This window comes from Paramormyrops kingsleyae, chromosome 3, assembly GCF_048594095.1.
Source record: "Paramormyrops kingsleyae isolate MSU_618 chromosome 3, PKINGS_0.4, whole genome shotgun sequence".
Lineage (NCBI taxonomy): Eukaryota > Metazoa > Chordata > Actinopteri > Osteoglossiformes > Mormyridae > Paramormyrops > Paramormyrops kingsleyae.
Genome location: NC_132799.1, coordinates 19,912,331 through 19,937,099, shown reverse-complemented (window position 1 = coordinate 19,937,099; position 24,769 = coordinate 19,912,331). Strand labels below are relative to the sequence as shown.

The 24,769-nt window shown below is 43.9% G+C and overlaps 1 protein-coding gene across 1 annotated transcript in view; it reads right to left on the bottom strand.

Annotated features, from left to right (window-relative positions):
- col13a1 (collagen, type XIII, alpha 1) overlaps positions 1-24,769 on the bottom strand; it is a 105,753-nt gene that overhangs the window by 53,989 nt on the left and 26,995 nt on the right. Inside the window, exon 3 of the mRNA XM_072709791.1 lies at positions 1,906-1,913. Coding sequence (XP_072565892.1) covers positions 1,906-1,913 — 8 coding nt within the window. The remainder of the gene's footprint in view (positions 1-1,905; positions 1,914-24,769) is intronic.

The following is a 24,769-nucleotide window of genomic DNA, read 5'->3' as shown; positions in this document are numbered from 1 at the left end:
ACACACACATGGGCTCTCGTCGGCTCCTGAATTAATGGTATTGTTTCCTCAGGATGACCACACGCACCTCTGCGTGACTGCCCCCCTTAGCCGGAGGGGCGGGTGACAATTAGCCTCAGACATCCAACTTCCCCCTTGAAACCCTGGAGCTCAACACTGATTAACCAGCAGCATATCTGACAAGATTGTCCTGGGTGGTTTCGAAAGAATAAATCATCCCAAGCAGTGCCGAACCTCATGGTAAATTCAAGCAAGTCTAAGGTTAAGGTTCTTCCTATTGATATTAATAATATAACAAGAAGAGAATGGCCAGACAGCTAAAGCCTGACCCTGCACGACTTTTGTACTGTTTTGCCTAAAGAAAAACACCCTAGCTTAGCAAAACAGGAAGGAACCAGTTTCACAGTAGCTGTTCCGTGTGTAATCATGTTAACTTACCATGCTTATGTAAACATGGGTGTGGAATAATTCATACAAATCACTGCAGCCCATCTCCTGTTATTCCAGGAAAGGTCAGATGGGGTCACCAGGGTTTTGAACCATGTCATAAATTTTTAGAACCAAAAAATAAACACTTGCATTGTGGCAAATGGTGACTAATGATATGCTACTGAAATAAATATGAGTCTTAGTTCTACACAAAGCCCTGATGGCTTAAACCCTGATGTGTTAATTATCAGCACCTAGGCCTCGTCAGCCTTGCAGAGAGATGCTCGTTGACACCCACTTGATCTCGCTTTGGGGAGATGCCTGCATCTCACTTGCATACGCATATGTCACTCTGTCTCACCGCGAAGTGGGGGAGGCGAGAGACCAGAAGGAAAAAAACGGGGGGCCTGGAATCTTGGGCATAGGCCAAGGAGCAGAAGGGGAATGACCGACGAATCCCTGGGAGCCTCACGTCCGTCTAGAGGAAACCTAGCAGACTGTGGGTGTCGAAGAGTGGAAAGAAAGGAAGGCTGGGTCGGGAATAGTCGCTGGAATATCCGATATGGGGTCTCCTGGTGCTTTCAGCTCCCCCCATACGCCTCCATGTGGACAGACTCTTTGGCAGAATGTGTATCTTCATGGAAGCACTGCTCACTGTTCTTGGATGTACAGACGCTCCCCTACTTACAAACTTTTAACTTAAGAACTTTCAGACATACGAACAAAGAGGACTGTAAGTCCAAATTGTGTTCATTTGGGCTCCCGTTTCCTGTCCGCAACATCAATTTTTTTTTCTGCGTGCCAATCCCGCCCAGTACGACTTCTGGCCGCTACTCCCACTGCGCAGCAGCGTAACGTGCGCACTCCCAGCATCCTAGTTCTTTGTACTCCCTTAAAATGTTGAATAACAACTTACAAACATTTCAAGTTACGAACGGCCGTCTGTATTGTGAAAAGTAGAGCAGCTCTGAACAGCTTGGGCCGCTGGACCAGAAACTGTCTGAATATGAAGCAGGTAACATTAGACAACTTAGAACAGAAACACAGAGGATGTCGCATCTCACTGAGGATGCTGCATCCCAAAAAGTACATTGCAACTAGGTGTTTAACTCTAGGAATAAGATGAAAGCACTCAGATGTCCAGGCTGAAGTGATGCTGGAAATCATCAATTAACCTCTGCTGGATTTCTCAAAAGCATCAAAAATTCTAACCGCATTTCAGAGATTGCATTCTTAAGGTATACATTCTGCATTCTTGCTTAAGGTATAAGTCTTTGTCCCATCCCAACGATGACAGGACACAGATGTTACCTGGAATGTTATACTGAGAGCTCCCCAGCATGCTAACCAAGAGAGCTGAGGTCTATGGCGACATCACCAGGCTTATGCAATCCCACAAGTACAAATACACACAAAAAGCAAATTTGCAGTCACATTACCACAGTCTGGGTGGCCAATGATGTGGTGTCTACTTACAGGAGGACCTGAAAAAGAGAAAAAGAGAGTGACAATAAGTATAGGACCACAGCTGATGGAACAAGGGTGAGACTATTGGTGGCCAATATGACAATTTATTGTGGTTGCAATTGTACCCACGATTAGCAGTTATCGCAAGAATGGCGATACAGCACATTGATGTTTAACTTAATTTAGCAGACACTTTTGTCCAAAAGGATATACAAATGAGTCAAACAGCACATTACAAACATATGTACTGTCGAGGAGTTGACTAGGCATAAGTACAGCTAATCTGAGCTTCCAGTGAATTTGCAGTTAGAAGTGCACTACTTAACACTATTATTATAAGGGCAGAGTAAACCAGCAAACACCAGTCACGTGATGTCTGTGTGTCTGGTGGTGATAATAGTACTATACAACAAAAACAGACTGATGTGAAACAAAGCAATTTCAGTCTGCATAACATCTCAGTGCTGTCTGTATATTTCACTTCTTTGTCAGTGGATCCGAACTTAGTGACTAGATCTTGAAATAAAAACACAACTACATATATTCCAATTTTGTTGGTTTTTCAAAACAAACAATACAAAAAATGTCATATTGCCCACCTTTAGGTGAGACCAGTAGAAATAACATTGAGGTTAGTATAATAACTGGTAAATCTCGTCAATCCTACTGTATAGTAAATGGAGCAGAAATCACTAAGGCATTCATTACTGAAAAAAATAATCAAATGTAAAATTCCATACAAGTCATTAATATTTGGAAAGGAAGCTGTCCAGCTGTACATAAAGAATGCCAAAAAATACAAATCACATTTATTTCCAACACTTTATATCCAGACAACCCCATTGAACCATGCGCTGTATTTCCTAAAGCCGGCCTTTAAATTAAACCTTTAAAAAAAAGGTGTATTTGTGGCTATATCCAGTCACTTCTGGCAAACAAATTTCAATGCATACATTTAGGTATTAGTACAACAGAATGGTATGTGAAGACAAAACACAGACAAAAGTAAATGCACTACGCCACCAGTAGGCAGCGTAGAGACCACTCATGATCAAATCTGACAGAATGGTACTTCACTCTTGCCATTTTCAAGGTAGAGGGGAGGCACGCAAACGAGGTAGGTGGTCTGCATTATATTCAGTGCTCATACTGAGCAATCTCAAACCATGCGTGCCATTTTCTCAAGATCTTCACAATGTGTACGACCATGTCTGAAATGGGATTCAAAACAAACTTTTTTTCCTCTAGTAGTATTTGTTTACTTAAAAAAAAGCATTGGCAAGAAGCTGGAGCACAGCTGAAGATGGCCTCTGGCTCTCTGTGATTCAATTTTTATTTTGCCACCAACGCACCATTAAAAACAGCCCCATAACCCCCAAGCCATATACAATCAGATAATAACAAGCCACACTCCCAGAGCAGCCCTCCATTACCAGCCACCTGCAGACACACATGTTTGTCAGAAAGGCAGGTTATGGTACATGTACCAAGCATAAAGTCAGCTTTGGTTTTCTCTATACAGATACAGCACAGCATAGCACTATACAGATACAGCACAGCACTATACACATACAGCATGGCACTATACAGATACAGCACAGCACAGCACTATACAGATACAGCACAGCATTGCTTACTTTGACTCTCCATCTGTCATCCACATAAAAAACAGACAAGTCACACACACAGCAGGTATCTAAATAATACCCAAAAAAGAGCGCAAAAGAGGCTCTCGCAGGGTTATAAAAACAGTTGATGGTAACAGTCTTTTAGACACCAGCATGTAATTGAGTGCTGGTTGCACTGAGAGTATCATCTTCAAAGCCACAGCAGTGCAGATGCTCAGCATTGAGAAACGTGTGCAGGACAGAATGACGCAGAACGCTGACACATCTGTCCACAGAGACCTTCTAAGTTGTGAACGGCAGAAGACAGCCAACGGCTGGGCCAGCTGGACCAAACTCACAAATGGATCACTGAAGAACATCTCAGGTCGCCTCATGAGAGGGGAAGCCAAATCACACGAGATCAGACCATACTTGCCCTGCTACCACGGCAGATACAAGTTTAGTCCACTGTCATGTCAGCTGTGATCAAAGAAGGTGATCAAAGACTCACAGTGCGATGCTATTGTGATGCAGCTGGCCCACCTTCTGGATAAATGCTCTGGAGCCGGATCAGCAGACATACAGAGGTGGGACTGTGCAACTTAGGCAGACGTCCAACTTTCTGACCCATGAGTCATAAAGTGCAAACAGCCCGATTTCAGAAGCCAGGGGGCAGAGGCGTGGGACAGGTGCTATGTTGGGGCTCTGAACATCCCCCAGACGCTCCTGGCATAAGCGGGGTCACCTTACCACTTAGACACTAGACACTAAGTGGTACATTTCCCGTGATCGGGAGACAAGCTGTCAGTCAGTACGTTTACATGAACAGCTAAGTCGAGCTACAGTATGGCTAAAGCTCGACTAGGCCATTCAATTGGACTGCTGTCCTTGTCTCAGTATACATGCACAGGAAAGGAATCGATCAATGGCTATGGCGATATGGCTCCTTTCAGCTTGTTAGTATTGGGCTTTTTCCAATTTACCTATTATATCACAGATGTAAAAATAATAATAATAAAATTATTAATACAGTGGTACCTCAGAACTCAAACTTAATAAGTTCAGAACTGCGGATCGAATCCTAAAAAGTTCGAGATCTGATCGAATTTTCTCCATAAGAAGTAATGGAAAACCAATTAATTGCTTCTCAGCCCCAAAAAATTACACCTAAATATGTTTTTTTTTTTTTAGCATTCAAACACAAAATGAACCAGATAAAACAAGAAGAGCATATACTGTACTAAACACATCTAAGCACATTTATCAAAACAGCAATTTGTAAAGTAAGAAAATAAATGTATCCAAACAATGTTAAAGTTAAAAAAAAAATTTATGTGTCCTGCCCCGATCGACCGCTCCTTCCATGTGCCACGCCCCCTCATTAACTCCATGTGGAATCCCCCTGTGATCAGCTGTTTCTGGTTGTTTTCATTAGCCCTCTGTATTTAGTCCGCGTTTCAGTTTGTTTCCCCAGTTCAGTCATTGTATTGTCCGTCTGCGTTTTGCCTGCCTTACCTGTAATTAAACCCCGTATTCCCCGATTCCCTGACGTTTGCGCCTTTGTCTTCGTTCCGTCCCCAGTTGGCATGACAATATTATTATAATTAAATGTATTAATGATTTATTATTAATATTAAAATAATGAATAAGAAATCTTTATTTTAAAATGTATTTTATCATATAATAATAATCAAAGTTTTTTTGGCTACGACACTTTTGGGAAACTCACCCCCGATTGTTGATACACATTACTTAACTTGAAAGTCCTCTTTCATTGAAGCTACCTAAATGGTGTCAGAGCAAATGATTTTACCTTTAAAGTGTTCCATGTGTTCATGCATACAGGGCAATAAAACAAATAATCCTCACACATATCGCACATGTAATTTAAAAAAATTGTATTGTACCGCGATGCACTATATTTAAGCATGCGGCGTTTGGATAGCATTTGCTAAACGGTACATAAAATAATATGTTTATTCTAATTTGTATGTTAATCACTGTGTACATGCACAGAAAGTCACATTTATAAAAGGAAATAGTATGCCAAATACATTAAGCAATGAAAATTAGGTATTATATTATGAACATTGTGACACAGGTAAAACTTTAGCCAGGCACTCTAGCTGACACAAACACGAGTCGTTTTTAAACGATATCTCATAAAAATCCACAAGTGTTAGCAGACGTCGCAGACGTCTTCTGCGAGTATTCATCAAACAGAGTATGATGATTAAAATGCACGCAGTCGACAACGCCATACCTTGAGCCGGCATTGTTACACACAAATGCAAAGTGTGAAACGTATGTGCAATGATCGACTGCTGATGACGTAAGCGAGTGGTGTCCCGATTCCTAGCTAAACATTTCAAGCCCTACCCCTTGTGGCTACGAACTGTGAAGTCAACTTCGGAAGGGAGGCCCCTGAAATCTAGTGGTAGGGCTAAGGGAGGAGAAATGGTATTGGGCCTTAGTATTCACCCATCCAGCGCCTTTGGCAAACGCCAAGCAGTTCAGCATTGATGGTGTGAATGCGTTTAGCGAATTTTTCACCTGTACCGAGCGGTTTGCCACTTGCCATGTTTATGTAGCCTAAGGGTTTTACCCTCGGGGCTCCACAGAATGTCCGTGGCTGCAAGCCTGGCAGCACAGGTATATAACCAATCTGGCTCCCCAACAGCTACATGCTTGTGATGTACTGCCTGCCTCACTTTGAGCAAAGGCATCTGTCAAATAAATATAAATGTAAAAGGAACACACTTAAAGGTATCCTGTGAATAGCAGGATACAGCTATGACCGCTGTCACAAAAAACACATGAGAATCAGTGCAGAAACACGGACGAGGTACTGTACACTTATAAAGGACAACAGAGAACAAGACCTGCCCACAGCTGTGTGAGAACCAGGCTGGAGGGGCTTACCTGGATCCCCAATTCGACCTCTTTTTCCCCTTGACCCAGGAGGCCCTGATCCAAAATACAAGCTGCAGTTAATCAGGGGGTTAAAGGTCACACCGGATGAGGCAGTGTCCCTTTACCTGAGCACAGCCTGGCAGGGAACCCCACCTTCATAAAATAAAGGAATGAGAAGAAATAAATCAGCATGGAGTATTTCAGAAATGGATAGGCTTTGGAAAGGTGTGCGTTGGCCAGCATAGCTGCTCCTGATGGCAATCAGTCAGACAGCAGCAGGCTTGTGAACTGGCTGTTAACGATCATGCTGGATGCTGAAGAAGTGCCATCGCTGAGATACCTTTTAGTAGCATCTCCAGCAAAACCTGACTCATGTCACTTAATTGAAATCCCTCCAGAAGTATTTAAAAAACAAAAAAAAATTAACTGAATAACTGCATTTGACCAGTCATATTACAATTGATTTGTGAATCAAAAACATATTCAGAAGAGAGCTGTGGAAGCTGCCTTGATGTACGGCTGCCTCTTCATTGGTCACTAACACAGCATTAGAGTCAGAGGAATGTGACCTTTACATGAGCTTTATAAGTGCTTCAGGAGGACCTGGCAAAGGGATTCTGCCCACCGACTGTGTGCCCTCATGCACTCTTCAGTCCCACAAAGACATGGCATGCGCATGCACAGCAGGAGCAGAGGATTTCTGGGGGACTCCAATAACCCCCTTGGCCCGGAAAGGCTAAACCCTGCCCACAGGCTTGCGAAAGCACATACTCAAATTCCAGCCACATGCCGATCCCACCGTCACATCCTGTTCCCCGGCTCACTCAAGGACATCTATAGACAACCTTGATCCAAACATGCACTCCAAGGCCAGCTGTAAATATAGTGCTGGGGTCAACACTCAAGAGTCTCAGCTGAGGCCTACCTCTCAGCCCCTGACTGCATTTACCTTCGACAGTATGCATGTGCTTTTGTGATAACAGAGATCAGGCACATTCTGTCAGCTACCACATCTGTGGTGGTATAGCGGACGCACATCTGTCCCAAAGAACTGTCTCTTTCCATAAGGCCTTTGTTGTTGAATCCCACATTTATGGTCAAGCTGGTCATTTCTTTACAAGGAAATTACTTCTGTTGCGGATGAGGTGCTAGGCAGAAGCTCTGAGGCAGGTGGGTCGCCATCTTGAGATACACCCAGGAATAACCCATGGAATTCTGGTGCTGAAAATACCCCCCCACCACCACAAACCACCGACTCTCTCAGATTCCCTGCCTCTCTGATTGACCCTGCCGTATGTGCAGTCATATCCAGCCCAAAAGTGTCAGCTTTCAGACTTCCATACTGTAAGTGTAAGAGGGGAATTTTGGCACACGGGCCAGAGCACGAGGCCAAGTTCGCTGCCGGATGTTACACTAGCTACGGCAGCCAGCGATGCTGGTATCATGAGACAGAACCAAATGCACTTTGGAGGAAGCCAACAATTTCCCTTGATTTTAAGGTGTTACGGGCTCATTTTAGATTGTGTGAAGTGCCCTTACAGACCATCTCATTATGAACAGTGCAGGGCACAAATAACATCACACACGATGTGGCCGTGGTCATGTAGAAGCAGGCCTGGTGTTATATACCAAAGGTAACATATCCTGAGATTTACAGGCTGGTAAAACAGCATGGTAACACAATTAATATATTAACTAACTAACACATATGAAGTTATAAAGAGCAAAGGCAGAAAATGACAACCACTGAGAGCCAGAACTCATTACTCACTCCTTTGTTTGACTAACCACTTACTCCTATCTGGAAAAGTCATCCAGCGAAAATCACACCATTTCACAACCACTGTAAATAACGGGGTCACATATAAAATCGCTCCGTCTCCAAATAAAAATGGAATGTGTAGGGTTTCCAGGGTACTAAGCAAATTAGTTCCCTACTAAGGAACCTGATCTCCATCCCCTTGTCCACCTCAACTGTCTGCTGGAAACCAATAAACATTAACAGAGACCACTTGGATCTTAAGCGCTCCACAAAAATATCATGTCTAGACAATTCTACAATTCATCATGCGCCCCCCCCCTCCATGATTCCTTGGCCTTGTGGAGAGGCACATCCATGGTGAACCCTAATTTACCCTCACTGCCTTAAATTATGAGCCCACACAAAATTTCTGATCCTAGGATAGCTCTGGATTTATAGACACCAGTGACGCCGTAAGCAATCATGCAACAGTCCGGGCTGCCATGCACATCACAACGTGAAACATGTGGCCTGCACTTCTGCTTTCAGTCCAACTATCACCCTGTTGCTTACAGTGCCCCCAGTCTTACACTGTTTCATTCCCCATTTAGTGTGTTTTAGGGTGAAGCAAACCGGTAATTTTCCACACACGAAATTCTGGATATGAACTGCTGCTTAATGGTATCTTTGGATTGTGAACACACATAGCGGGGCTGTAGGCTTTCGACAGGATATGAAATGAGATACTGTTAAACGTCTACAGTCCAGACAACTCCATCACAACGGAGGAAATGGGCTCCAGTGGATAAGCACCCCATCAGCAAAAACATCAACCTCCTTGAGAAATGTATTTTTTTTTTTGCTGTCCCAAATTATGAACTATTACCATCCGCCTGTAGATGGGGGCCAAAACAAAAAGAGCTCTTCCAGGGAAGATGGCAGCTGCCACAGGAGGGGTGTTTGGCAGCCCATCAGTTTCTTCTCTCTTCCTGTTATTTATATCCGCCGGCCGCTCCCAGCTGAGGAGGTGGGAGGGGCTTCCTGGAAGAGAATGAAGGCGTGGCTGCATGCCTGGGTCTAACCCAGAGTGCAGAACCTCTGCCTGCCTAACATGAGGAGGGGCCACACTCTGCCCCTGCAGACAAACTCAGGGGTTACATATGCTATCCTCCTTGGATCACAGCCTCGGTGTGTCCAGGACTGGCTCTGCTCCGACCTGGTGACTCATAGCAGACAACCACAGCATTCATAAATAATTCCTTGTTGCCTAAATTGTATGTTGCCCCACAATTTTTACTGAAAAAGTAAAACTTACAACAACATGGCATTAAAAAAAACAGTAAAATCAAAGATATTTTGTACAGAACCACAGAGCACTCTTACCCTTCAATTAAATGGGACAGAATGTAAACATTTATTTAGGGTATAACTATAAAAATTATACAAAGTGCAATGACCCTTGTGAAGCCAAAGCCAAATGGAACAGGAGTTCATCCGAGAGAGCCACCCACTACTCACGAGCCACTGCAGACTGGAATGTCCCAACCAAACCGATCAGCATCCTGCCATTATACCCAGGATTCCAAATAATGGCTTGGTAGAAGCTAACATTTTCCCCACACCCAATCAAATTAAAATGTCCTGGATTAAATAATTACACCATGCTTCATACAAGAGATCATGACAAGGGCCTCACTGCCTACAGTATGTGCAAAAGAAGGCACCGGTAACTTGACTCACTGCTATTCATCCAAATTGCACTAGGAGCAGAGGCAGGCACAAGGCATATGAGAGCCCTCTTCGTTATGTACAGATGAAAGCTTTCTAAACATCAGTCTGGCAGTGGGTGGGGGGGGGGGCGCATAACTCCTATGTTGTTTTTGGGCTGCCCTTTTTCCAATTTTAATCACACACTTGGGGAAAGAAAAGAAACAATGGATGATGGTGAAGTGTCCTGCCAGAAGGACATATCTGAAAGCTCTCCAGATTATGATCCGTATAAGTGGCATGACGCGATTAGTGCCCAGATTTACTTTCACCATGCCTGTTTAGCTCACTGACCATTAATGACAGCATTTGTAGCAGCTTTGGAACACATGTTAAAGGTACCATGGAATGAAAATCTGACTGAAAAGGAAAGCATGGCACATGGAAGTGACAAATTGTGAATCTCAAACACTGGTGTTTGAGCAATATACACCAGGGCAAGCAGGCAAAGCATTTGGCCAGATGCCAGAGTACACATTGTTGTGTACTGTGTGCTGTGGTGTGTCAACAATGGCAACTAATCACATTCACTTCACTTCATGAGATAACAGCAAGTGTGTCCTCATTTATTGGCATCACCCGATCACCTGTACATTACCAAAAGTGGTATACTGATGTCAGAAAAAGGGGAAAACATATCTTGGCATTTCATTAAACAGTATCATTATGTGAAAGGACTAGTTATGCTCTATAGTAAAATGTATATAAATCAGATAAAATAACACCTCAAGCACATACCTGTGTCCATAGCGAGTGTCATGCACCCGTACATTTCTAAAACACGCAGCTTAAATACCAATTAATAATGTGCCACTGACTTTAGACAATGTTTTTGCTGGTCAAAAGTGCGAAGTCATTTTGCTGCCTTAAAATTGCTACACACCGACAATGCGCCCATCCACACCTCATTTAAAAAACATCCTTCCTACAAGCGGGAAAGAGCACAAAATCATTTGCTATTTTGAAAACGTGCACGCTTGGCCATGCACTGGTATGAAACTAGCAAAACCACTTTGTGTCGTGCTTTCCACCGGTGCAAAAGAGGACCCTGTGTGTGTAAACTACCCTTCACTTCTTTCGGTAACGTAATTGGCTCTAACAGCAGGACTGGCATTCACTTGTGCTCTGTGATGAGCCACTTTTTCCTTGCTTGAAAGTAGTATCTATTAGGGAAATGAAGCTCTCTTATACTGTATTAATTGTGATGGCAGAAATTTAATAAACTGTACATGCAGATGTAAATTTTAATCTTTCAGTAACATCTCTCTTATCCCTGAATTATTGGAGTTTTAGGTCTTTTAAAGCTGGAGTTCATATTCAGCACTCACTCTTCACCCACTTCATTCTGCTACATTATGAAATTACATGCACATATTACATTATATATTGCTAAAATTTGTAAGTGAATGGAATACAAATATGCATTAAAGATAAATATTTCTAAAAAACCATGGTCACCCAACATAATCATTTTATCCTATCCTTACAGAGCTTTGATAATAATGTTGTGAATAAATAACTTTTTCCAAAATTTTCCAAAATTTTAAACTTTAAAATAGTTCCACATAGTAAGTTAGTTCATATTGCATTTTTAATCAGCATCATAAACAGCATCTCTAACAGAATGGCTTATAATGGGAGTGAAATGGCACAACCAGTTACACCATTTGGAATTTCAGATCACTCAAAACACTTGCTGAAGTGGTCTGGGATGCATTTGACCACATAAATAGTGTAGCCAGTTACACCATTTGACATTTCAGTTTAAAATCAAATTCGATATACATTATCGTGGACACTTATTTAAGTAGACGGCCTTGGTGTGAATGTTTCAAACATAGTTTTTAAAGTAAATACTTATTTTCATAATTATGATGAATTGTCAATGTATTCCTGGGGTCATACCATTTTACATGTAGACATAAGCATACCTGACCATACTCTAAATATTTCGAATTATCTGATGTTTCAAAGATAGTTACTAACCTTGGAATGCAGCAGTTAAGGTCATCAGGAGTTTGTGAGATAATTTGATGATTTGTATTTCAGCAGACCTGGTCCTAGAATTAAATTTGCTGCTTGCTTTTAAATAAGGCTTTTGCTACCCCTCATCCATCACTCAGATAAGAGTTAAGTGCAAATAGGGCAGCCAAGTCTGTGAGACAATTTGGTTTTGTCTGCACTGGACTGTGGATGGACCTTGAGCAGCAAATTGATGAGATAGACAAATTGATTGGAAAAACATTTGGCCTCATTAGCAGAAAGTCTTTGAAGGGAGAGCAATTTCAGTGGAGAGAGCAGAGCCACAAAAACTGGCCAAGCCTAACCTGCCATTCCCTTTAAAGCCTCCATCGCCTACAGCAAAAGATCAGTTTATTCCCAGTAAAAACATACAGGATTAACCTGGAGAATTGTATTAGACCAGAGAGAAAAACAAAATCCTCTGTGCCAGAAGACTATCACAAAAAAGTCTTAAGGAGTGACTTTTGTGAGTGACAATCGCAGACAAAGCTTGAAGAGTGACTATAGCAAGTGACTATCCCAGACGATGCTTGAGGAGTGACTGTAGTCAATGACTATCCCAGACAAGGCTTGAATAGTGGTTGTAGAGAGTGACTATCCCACACAAGGCCTGAAGAGTGGCTATAAAGAGTGACTATCCTAGGTCAGGTCAGGTCATACGCTGATGCAGCATGTTGCCGCACCCACCACACAGCAAAACTCCTCGAGATCCCGGCCAGCGATTCCCCAGGCAGATACATTGTCCAGTCCCACATTTTGGAAATGGCCATCCATCTACCGCAGACTGGTGTTACGTAGGCGTCCCCTTGGCCTGGTCCAGCCATTTGGGTCCTCAACAATGAGGATCCTGTGAGCTGGATCAACCTCAAGGAAATGCGCCACATGGCCGTAGTGCCATAACTGACGCTCCCTTACAATGCAGGTAATGTGCCTCATTCGGGACTCCTCTAGCAACCGCTCGTTCGACACAAAGTCAAACTAGTGGTACCCAAGGAATCTCCGAAGAGACGCAGTACCAAAGGAATCCAATCTTCGTCTCAGGTCACTGGATAGCGTCCAGCCATACAGCAAGACAGGGACCACTAAGACTCTAAAGACTTGGACCTATCTCTTGCAAAGATATCGGGAACGCCACACACCCCTTTCCAGTGACCTCATGACTCCCCGTGCTCTTCCAATCCATCTGCTGACTTCATAGGAAGAGTCACCAGAGACATGAATGTCGCTGCCGAGGCAGGTAAATCTCTCAACAAGGTCAACATTCTCCCTGCAGACAAACACACTACTGATTGCTGTGCCCAAGAAGTCATTAAATGCCTGGATCTTGGTCTTTATTCAGGACACCCGCAATCCCAGACACTCAGATTCCTCGCTCAGTCTCTCAAGAGCCCCGATCAAAGCCCACATTGACACCGCTAAGATCACAACATCGTTGGCAAAGTCAAGATCAGTAATTCTTTCTTCACTAACGGATGCCCCACAGCTGCTGGACCCCACAACCCTGCCCAACACCCAGTCCATACAAGCAATAAACAGAGGTTCTCCCTCCACTCTGCACAGCACTCACAGTACCAGTGTATAGGCTGGCCATGATGTACAGCAACTTCGGGGGGGAACCCGCAAAGTGTCAGGATGTCCCACAGGGCAACTCGATCAACTGAGTTGAACGCTTTACGAAAATTGACAAAGGCTGCAAAGAACCTCTGCCGATATTCGCACTTACGCTCGATGAGAACCCTCAGTGCAAGGATACAGTCGATGGTAGACTTCTTAGGCGTAAAACCAGACTGCTCAGGTCGCTGACAGACAAGCAAGTGATCACGAATCCTGTTAAGGATGACCCTAGCAAGAACCTTACCCGGCACTGAAAGCAGTGTTATCCCCCTGTAGTTCCCATAATCCAGGCGATCACCCTTCGCTTTCCAGATAGGGACCACAAGTCCCATTTTCCAGTCAGTTGGGATGATGCCTGACTCCCAAATGGAAGCAAAGACTGCCTGCAATGTCAGGAGAACAGCCTTACCACCAGCCTGGAGAAGTTCACCCCGGATACCACAGATCCCTGCGGCCTTCCCTACCCCCAGCTGATTCACCACCCGTGCATCTCAGTGAGATTGCATGGTTCACAGCGGATCGGAGGGTCAGCTTCGAGAACCATGGACCCAGAGATGTCCAACATCCCAGCTGGAGGGTCAGCTTTAAATAACTGTTCAAAGTAGTCGGCCCAGCAGGTCACAACTGCAGTGTCATCCGTAAGGACCATTCCATCACTCACCCTGACTGCAAGCCTCAGAGGAACAGATTCAGATGTGCATAATGCTTCGATTCCTCTGTAAGCAGGACGTGAGTCACTAGACCACAGATGCTTACAGATTTGTCTAACAAACGCCTCCTTATCTGCCCTCAGAGCTCTCACAGCCGTCCTTCTCAGTTTCCAGTACAGACTGGAGTTGCCACCAAGTCGTGCGCTGCGACTCCTCTCGATAATATCCAGGGTGCCCTGCGAGATGAAACACCTCCTTCTGGGAACACTGGCAACACCAACACAACCCTCAGCAACCTTCAGCATCTTATCATGGAAGGTCTCTCAATCACACTAGAGTAAGCAATCACACCCAAGTCTGCAAGTTCTTCACACAAATTGCTTGCTAACTCATCAGAAACAGCTTGATCTTGAAGTTTGGCTAAGTCCAGCCTCGTTCTCCTAGTAGGTGGTAGCCTACTGGATCTAAGATGAATCTTCAGAGTAGCAACAACAAGTCTGTGGTAAGAATTCACAAACTGGGCACTTCTGAAGACCACCAGTATTGGAGTACCAAGTCCAACGATGCGGCTCAGGGCATTGGAACCAGGATTCAGCAACTCGCAGTCCCTGACCTTTCGCAAAGTCAAGGAACTTGGAGCCACTTTCACCACGGTCTCCAAACCTATGGGGACTGACACAATCCTCATAGCCAGCTATGAGGCATTGAAGTCACCCATGACCAGAGGAGTGTCACCTCGTGGGCACCCTTCAATCACCAAGCGAAGTTGCATGTAAAATGTCTCCCTCAATGAGACATCACTTACCACGGTAAGAGCATACATTGCGACAACAGACAAGACACCCATGGAGTGTCTTAGCCTCATAATACACTTGTTGAAAGGAGTGACATCAGACACCATCGTAAGGAGCCGATCCGCTATGGCAACAGCTACTCCCTGAGTATGGCAGCCATCAAACCAACCAGACCAAAATTAGGTATACCCATCTACTGAGATATGACCACTCACCGGTCTGTGTACCTCAGAGAGTGCTGCCACCGAAACGCGGAGTTTATGAAGCTACCCCGACAGCAGAGGAAGATGGTCATCTTGCCGGAGAGATAAGACATTCCACGTGCCTATGCAGATGGGTCGCCTCAAATTGGGACCCAAGTGCCGGCATGCAGCAGGCAATGCCTCAGCACCACACCAGCCCCAATCCGCAACAGGCCTGACCCTATTAGCTCTCCGACGGTTTCGACTCATCCTGGGATAAGGCTCCCAAAGGCTTTCCCCCATCCTGCGGGCGGCTGCAGCAGAAATACTCCTGCGGAGAGCAGATAGGTATCTAGCTTGTTTGTATAGAGCAGTTGTGAGTTGTTTTACAGTGGCTGGAGTGCCAATCCAGCAATACTCCCAAAAATTGTTTCCCTGCAAGTTGGAGGACCACTTGCAGGGCCCGATGCAGTTTAATGTCATACCTAGGACTGAGGTACTATCCTGGATGAGGCCTAAATAAGTAAGTACTTTATTTATAAAGCACTTTAAAAACTACCTTCATTGACCAAAGTACTCTACAGAATAAAAATATATATAATATAAAACAAACAAATTTAAACAAAAAACTGAGATAAAACTGAGAAATAAAAATGAGTTTTTAGCTTAGTTTTAAAAAAAGAGGCAGTCCTAATATGGGCGGGCAGTAGGGCTGGGGTTAATCAAAACCGACATTCAGAATCTCTAATCGACGTAATCTTGCCCATGTCGGTTACTACATTTATTTTTTTTTTAATTCTGTTAATATTTTCAAAAAAATCTGTCAATACTTCCCCCAGTGTGTGTTCATGTACTGTCCCTTTAAAAACATACCACATGTGTTGTCATATGAAAAGCAACATGGAGGAGAACTGAAACACAGAGCCGTTTGAGGAACTAGAACAGCTTGTACCAAAGAAAATACATTAAGGTTTAGTGAAGACAACATCGAACAAAAGAGGTCAAACGTGAACAGTGCAGAAAAATAGTTTCAGCTACCAAAGGTAGTATCACTAATTGGATTCAACACTAGCAATATTTAAAATACAGTGGAAACCACTTATAGTGATAATAGTTATAGTGATCAACCACTTATTTGGATGAAAAAGCTTGGGACAGAATCATTCCTGTACAAATGGTTTAAATATTTTGCTTATAGTAATCAAGTAGTCTACTTACAGTGTTTGTTTTGTTATACCTAACAACATATGGAAAAAATTTAAATGATCAAAGTTATGATAAACCCATATAGCCATCAATTTGAATTTGGAGAAGCGATATTACTTTTGGATTGATTACAGTATGTACAGGATACAACATTATTATGTATAATATAAAAAAGCTATTCATGACTTAAGCCAATAAATACACATTTATTTGGGGGAGGGGGGGTTAACAACATTTCAGGGGTCTAAATCCTCCCTAACATAGGCCTAACTATGCTGCTGGTCTGCAGTAAACATAATTGTCTGAAATGTTAAATATAAGGATAGGCTAGGCTACTCTGGCCATATTAAGGGTTGGGTTTCTTTCATATTACACTTAGTGAGCTATATTAGAATCTATGTATCATTCGTTCAGTCATTTTTCCAAATAAAACCGAAAAAAAAAAAAAAAAAAAAAAACGCTCATTTTTTTCAATATTTGTTTCCAAATGAGAATACTCGTTTTCCGATTTTCGATTTTGCACTCAAATGAAAAATGGAAAAAACATATCAAGCACTCTCATTCTATTTTGTTTTTCTCAGCAGCAGTTCTGGAACCCATAGTAGCTATTTCAGATTAGGTACTTTTCCTTCGAATATGAACTACTCTGAGGCACTTGCAGTGATAAATTAACTTGCTGACTGGTTGACCACAAGCACCGAAGCGAACTTGGAAGTTAGGCAGAAGTGCAGGAAAATAGATAGAAGGAGTGGAGCAAAAACTGAGCAGACAGAATTATTTTTGTACCTCAATTATATTTTATGTTTCATTGAATACATTTGTTGCTTCCATATTTCTGCTTCGGAAAAAAATACTTTTGTCTAATATCACTGGTGCTGGAGTTCTCTCATAAAATCCTACCTATCGAGACGTGCTATCGAGCTTTTCTGCGCATGTGCAGTTCAACCATTTTGGGATTAGGGTTAGGTTTTAGGGGTTAGGGTTAGGGTTATAGGTAAGGGTTTTCGGGGGTTTTGGGGGGTTAGGGTAAGAGTTAGGGTTAGGGCTATCGATTAGCACTATGGTAGCATTTTTCGACAAGGCAGCATATATCGACAGAACACCGGCGAACCTGCTAGAGCTCATTAGAAGGATAACATTACATTGTTTTTTATTATGTGAAAAAAACGAAAGATCGATCTGCTGACCAGATTAAATAAGAATCATACAGAGTGCGAATTACCCCTCCATAATTGGGGGGTACTGCCTTCATAACACTTCTGTGACCATTATGGTCTGCTACCGCGTCAATACGAAAAGTCGCCACCAGGATCAATGTTAAGAGTGCAAGATGCATTAGGGGTGTTTGCTAACATGTATGCAACACATGTGGTCATGGTCTGGACATGCGACAAAATGAGAATCAATACAGAAGATCTCATTATCCTTATTCCTATCCAAAAGAACTTGGTTTTGATAACTGCCAGGAATTATCCTAGAAGAAGTATACTAGTAAAAGTAATAAGCCTATACATTTACAAACAGCCTGGTCTGGTCCAGCAGTCTGGTGTTATTCCTGCCCTCTCAGTCCCCCCAGCTCTAACAGCCATCAGAAATAAATATTTACCTATTAGGCTAATATCTGTCTTGATGATACAGTAGATCTTAAAGTACAGCCTAATTTCTAACTCACCTCTTGGTCCTGCGCGCTGTCCTGATCCTGCCATCTCCCTGCTGCCTGCACACTGTCCTGATCCTGCCATCTTCCTGCTGCCTGTTCACTGTCCTCATCCTGCCATCTTCCTGCTGCCTGCACACTGTCCTCATCCTGCCATCTCCCTGCTGCCTGCACACTGTCCTCATCCTGCCATCTTCCTGCTGCCTGCTCACTGTCCTCATCCTGCCATCTCCCTGCTGCCTGCACACTGTCCTCATCCTGCCATCTCCCTGCTGCCTGCTCACTGTCCTCATCCTGCCATCTCCCTGCTGCCTGCTCACTGTCCTCATCCTGCCATCTCCCTGCTGCCTGCACACTGTCCTCATCCTGCCATCTCCCTGCTGCCTGCACACTGTCCTCATCCTGCCATCTCCCTGCTGCCTGCACACTGTCCTCATCCTGCCATCTCCCTGCTGCCTGCTCACTGTCCTCATCCTGCCATCTCCCTGCTGCCTGCTCACTGTCCTCATCCTGCCATCTCCCTGCTGCCTGCTCACTGTCCTCATCCTGCCATCTTCCTGCTGCCTGCTCACTGTCCTCATCCTGCCATCTTCCTGCTGCCTGTTCACTGTCCTCATCCTGCCATCTCCCTGCTGCCTGTTCACTGTCCTCATCCTGCCATCTTCCTGCTGCCTGCTCACTGTCCTCATCCTGCCATCTCCCTGCTGCCTGCTCACTGTCCTCATCCTGCCATCTTCCTGCTGCCTGCTCACTGTCCTCATCCTGCCATCTTCCTGCTGCCTGCTCACTGTCCTCATCCTGCCATCTTCCTGCTGCCTGTTCACTGTCCTCATCCTGCCATCTCCCTGCTGCCTGTTCACTGTCCTCATCCTGCCATCTTCCTGCTGCCTGCTCACTGTCCTCATCCTGCCATCTTCCTGCTGCCTGCTCACTGTCCTCATCCTGCCATCTTCCTGCTGCCTGCTCACTGTCCTCATCCTGCCATCTTCCTGCTGCCTGCTCACTGTCCTCATCCTGCCATCTTCCTGCTGCCTGCACACTGTCCTCATCCTGCCATCTTCCTGCTGCCTGTTCACTGTCCTCATCCTGCCATCTTCCTGCTGCCTGCTCACTGTCCTCATCCTGCCATCTCCCTGCTGCCTGTTCACTGTCCTCATCCTGCCATCTTCCTGCTGCCTGCTCACTGTCCTCATCCTGCCATCTCCCTGCTGCCTGCTCACTGTCCTCATCCTGCCATCTTCCTGCTGCCTGCACACTGTCCTCATCCTGCCATCTTCCTGCTGCCTGCACACTGTCCTCATCCTGCCATCTTCCTGCTGCCTGCACACTGTCCTCATCCTGCCATCTCCCTGCTGCCTGCACACTGTCCTCATCCTGCCATCTTCCTGCTGCCTGCACACTGTCCTCATCCTGCCATCTCCCTGCTGCCTGCACACTGTCCTGCTCACTGTCCTCATCCTGCCATCTTCCTGCTGCCTGCTCACTGTCCTCATCCTGCCATCTTCCTGCTGCCTGCTCACTGTCCTCATCCTGCCATCTTCCTGCTGCCTGCTCACTGTCCTCATCCTGCCATCTTCCTGCTGCCTGCACACTGTCCTCATCCTGCCATCTTCCTGCTGCCTGTTCACTGTCCTCATCCTGCCATCTTCCTGCTGCCTGCTCACTGTCCTCATCCTGCCATCTCCCTGCTGCCTGTTCACTGTCCTCATCCTGCCATCTTCCTGCTGCCTGCTCACTGTCCTCATCCTGCCATCTCCCTGCTGCCTGCTCACTGTCCTCATCCTGCCATCTTCCTGCTGCCTGCACACTGTCCTCATCCTGCCATCTTCCTGCTGCCTGCACACTGTCCTCATCCTGCCATCTTCCTGCTGCCTGCACACTGTCCTCATCCTGCCATCTCCCTGCTGCCTGCACACTGTCCTCATCCTGCCATCTTCCTGCTGCCTGCACACTGTCCTCATCCTGCCATCTCCCTGCTGCCTGCACACTGTCCTGCAGACTGTCCTCATCCTGCCATCTCCCTGCTGCCTGCTCACTGTCCTGCAGACTGTCCTGATCCTGCCATCTTCCTACTGCCTGCTCTCTGTCCTCATCCTGCCATCTTCCTACTGCCTGTTCTCTGTCCTCATCCTGCCATCTTCCTACTGCCTGCTCACTGTCCTCATCCTGCCATCTCCCATCTCCCTGCTCCTGTGCTTCTCCTGCCTTCTGCTGACCACCACTTTTCTTCATACACATTAAGTTTGCAAAACTGCACCGATACTTTTAGTGTAATGTTCTGTAGCTCTTAACACTAATATTTCCTACTTACTCTTCTTTTACCACCAAAAAAGTGTCTGATGTCCCCATCTTCCCTTTTCCTCATATTGTGTCTGTGAATAAAATCTAATCTATATTTAACAAAACAGTATCTGGGCTCAGATGAAGCTTCTAAAAATGTCTATAAATATGAAATTGTGGAATGCAGAATCAATACCACTAAAATTCAAATAATAGGGCTTATTATATATGTTAGCTAGTTTTTTTTTTTACGTTGCCCCTATAGGTTTCTCTTAGAGTAATGTTTTTTCAGAGCATAACGTTAGACCTTCTTATGCGTTAACATTAGCCTAATAACAAACCACACAGGCTAAGTGGCGAATTAATTTCAGAAAGGCACAATTTATTCGTGATAAAATGAGAATGGAAACATAGGGAGTTCATCTCCTTGGAAAATTACCATGATCGATTTTACCTCACCAAATAACCCTGGTTTAAATAGAGTACTTAGCTTATCTTGCTAGTTAACGTAACTAACGTTCACTGTACCGGCGTTTTGTCCGGGTGAGCTACTTTGTCGAGGCAATCTATGGTTAGAGCTATCGATAAGCACTACGGTAGATTACCTCGGCAAAGTAGCTCAACGACAGAACACCGGCCTCAGAAGGACAATGGTAAGTAATTCAACTTATAAAGACGTCAGCTTGCATTAGTAGATGAAACACTTAAACGAATAAATGAAGGTTGTAAAATAATATTTTCAACAGGCTAGACTTCTGCTGGCTACTCACATTTACCAACGCACGACAAACAGTACCATGACAAACAAACACAATGAACAGGTCACTCAATGAGAATCAATCAAACCTATCACTGAAATCAATTTATTCAAAGAAAAACAAATCCTTCATCAAGAAATAATTATTTCCAACAAAAACACATGTGCCACAATTATTGGCACCCCTGCTTTTAATACTTTGTACAGCCACCCTTCGCCAGTATAACAGCACTGAGTCTTCTCCTATAACATTTTATAAGGTTGGAGAATACAGAGCAGGGCATCTGAGACCATTCCTCTGTACAGAATCTCTCCTAGTACCTCTCTTGTGCACTCTCCTCTTCAGCTCAGCCCACAGGTTTTCAGTGGGGTTCAGGTCAGGGGACTGAGATGGCCATGGCAGAAGCGTGATTCTGCGGTCAGCTAACCATTTTTATGTTTATTTAGACATGTGCTTAGGATCACTGTCCTGCTGGAAGATCCAGTGAAGGCACAGTTTTTGTTTCCTGGCAGAGGCAGCCAAATTCTGATATAAAATGGTATTTCATGGAGTCCATAGTACCATGTACCCTAACGAGGTTTCCAGGGTTTTTGGAGGATAAACATAACAGAACCGCCACCATATTTTACAGTTGGGATGAGGTTCATTTCATTATATCCATCCTTCTGTTTACACCAAACTCACCTTGAATGTTTATTGCCAAAAAGCTCCATTTTTGTTTCATCAGACCATTGAATTTGATTCCAGTCAAAGTTGTAGTAATGTTTTGCAAACTCTTGGCACTTACATTTTAAGTAACTGACAGAAAAGGCTTCTTTCTGTCATACCTTTCAAATAATCTGTTAGCATGAAGGGGGCGTCTGATGGTTTTTTCAGAGATGTGGTAACCCCAAGATTTTGCTTGGTCTTGTAATTCATCAACAGTCATCCTTGGGGATTCTTTGTCTCTCTTATGATCCTCCTCACTGTATGTGGTGGCTAAATAAAATTGGGTCCTCTTCCAGGCAGGTTTCTAACAGTTCCAGTTGATGTCCACTTTTTAATTATTGCCCTAACAGTGGAAATGGGCATTTAAAGGCGAGTAGCTATTTTTTCATACCCATTCCCTGACTTATGAAGGTCAGCACACTTCATTAGGTCTATGTGTTCTCTTATCTTTCCCATGTTGATGGATGACTAAGGGAATTTGGCCTCTGTGTCTCCTCATGTTTGTACCCCAGTTAATCAGGAAGTCATGGATTACAGCCTGAAGGTTCCTATTCACTCCAATCAACTCAAAGATGTACAATTTACAAGGGAAACATGCTTCAGTTACATTGTGTTCACTATAATTTGCAGGGGTGCCAATAATTGTGGCACATGTGTTTTTGTTAAAAATAATTATTTCTTGATGAAGGATTTGTTTTTCTTTGAATAAATTTATTTCAATGAAAGGTTGGATTTTTCTCATTTTTTCAGTGTGAGATGAAGCTGCTTCGCCAAAAGGTGGATTTTTTTCTAACCCTTTTTACAAATTTTTACAAGGGGTGCCAATAATTGTGGAGGGCGCTGTAGCTGTTGAGCTGAATCATTTGTGGTGGAACAGGGAAAGATCTAAGCTACACAAGGCTGCGGCCCTCCAGGACTGCAGTTTGACACCCGTGCTCAATAATGTTCTTTACAACATAGATCTGAATTCATTCAGGTAGGCAAACTGCAGGAGGGTTAGTGGAGTATGTTTTTGTTGTCATCGTTTAAAATTTCTCTGACTCTTGGCACACACATGATGTATTGAGTATTTTTCAGGATTTGTATTTTTCAGATTTTCAACACCAACAAAAATCTGTTTCTTGCAAATAGAAATAGGTGATTGATGGGACCCAACCCTCCACCCCTGGGTCCCAGACCTCACTATTTTTCAAACCCTGACTATGGCCCTGCAGTGGGTTGTGCCAGCTAAAAAGAATAAATAAAAGAGTAGATTAAGAGAATAGATTAAAGAGTGACTATAGTGAGTGACTATCCCAGACAAGATCAGAGGAGTGACTACTGTATGTGACAACCCCAGATGAGGCGTGTGAAGTGCTTGTAGCTAGTAACTATCCCAGATGAGGTCTGTGGATGCGTTTCACAAAACAATTCTCTGGGGAATCTCCACAATGAGAGAGAGAGAGGCTACAGATATTGTTGTGACACCTTCAAAATTACTCAAATTGTGTGATGAAAAATCCAGAAGTCACCACTTCCTATGCAACATCTTAAATACATACAGTACAGTATGTAAGCCTGATTTCCAGAAAGAGTTATTTGGAAGCCGGATGCACCCGTTGTTTTATGACAGGTTAAGAGGGTAAAGGTATGGACTGCATCCTTCCTACTGAGACCTGCCTGAAATTAAAGGCAGGCTGCACTTTTCAGGTCAGAACCTTCTGCTGACAACCCAAGGAGCTGAATGGGAGACATACATCCTCCGATACAAGAAGATACACGTATGTAACAGTCCTTCCATGCTCCTCTGATATGGCCACCACACCTGATACAGGGAAGAAGGACGCTAGATCCAGTAAATTCTTTTACCATCTTAAATCTAGGGGGTAGGAGGATGTCAAGAAGCGGCGACCAAGGCCACTCATGACATACGGAAGGTTGCTAATGACTAATGGCGGTGGGTTAAAACAACAGCTATAAATCTGGTTCACTTAGAAGGGCCCTGAACAAACTGCATTTTTCACAGATGTTTTCTTTACGAAGAGGCAACGTTATTTATACTTCTCTCCTTGGGATGATAGATTTCTTCAGTGGGAGAAACAGTTACTTAAAAACACACAGACGCACACACAGACAGACAGACACACAAACAACATTTTTAACAAAATCTAAAACAACTATGCACTTCCCATTCCCATTATACCATATGTAACCAAAACTAATCAGAGAAGTGTAATTTATTGCTAAAACAGAACTGACCAACAAACTACATAATACAGCTTTATAACAAAAGTAAAGAAATAATACTTGGAGGTCTGCTGGGACAAAAAAAAATCAACAAAAGAAGTACACAAAGGGGCCTGAAGAAACAGAAAAAAAACAGGTAAAGTTTGATATTTAGCAAATTTTGGTTAAGTTGCCACTTGTGAGGATGCAGAAGTGTAGTGTGTATGTGAAACTATTTGCAACACACAGATGCACAAACACATACACAAACAGACGCACACCCATATTCTCCCCCCATGGAATTAAAACCATTGCCTTTAAAGTGACACAGTTATCAATTTCAGGAAAGGAGATGTCCGCCAGTAGAACCTGACACGGCCCACACGTAACCATGTGCCGTCAGCTCTTTGTGCTCCCGCCAACCAAAATAAGTTGTCCCTCAGAACCAGAACCAGGGAACAAGTCCTTGAAATGTCCTTGCAGCTCTGAGAAACAGAAAGATGAGCTCAAGATCCCATCTGAGTGTGGGTCTGGCAGGACAACACAGGAAAACTGAACTCATACCCCGCATATCCCCTCCCATCAGCCAAACTCCATATATACCACAGAAAGAAATCATTTGGAATCTAAAAGATGTCTTATAACCAATGGACTTTGGGTCACATAGATACAACAAAACACTTATCGCTGACATGTGTCATTGACATGCATGCTTTGTTCTTTTGTAACCGGGGGGTCTTGGGATCAATCCCCAGTCTAGAGAATTATG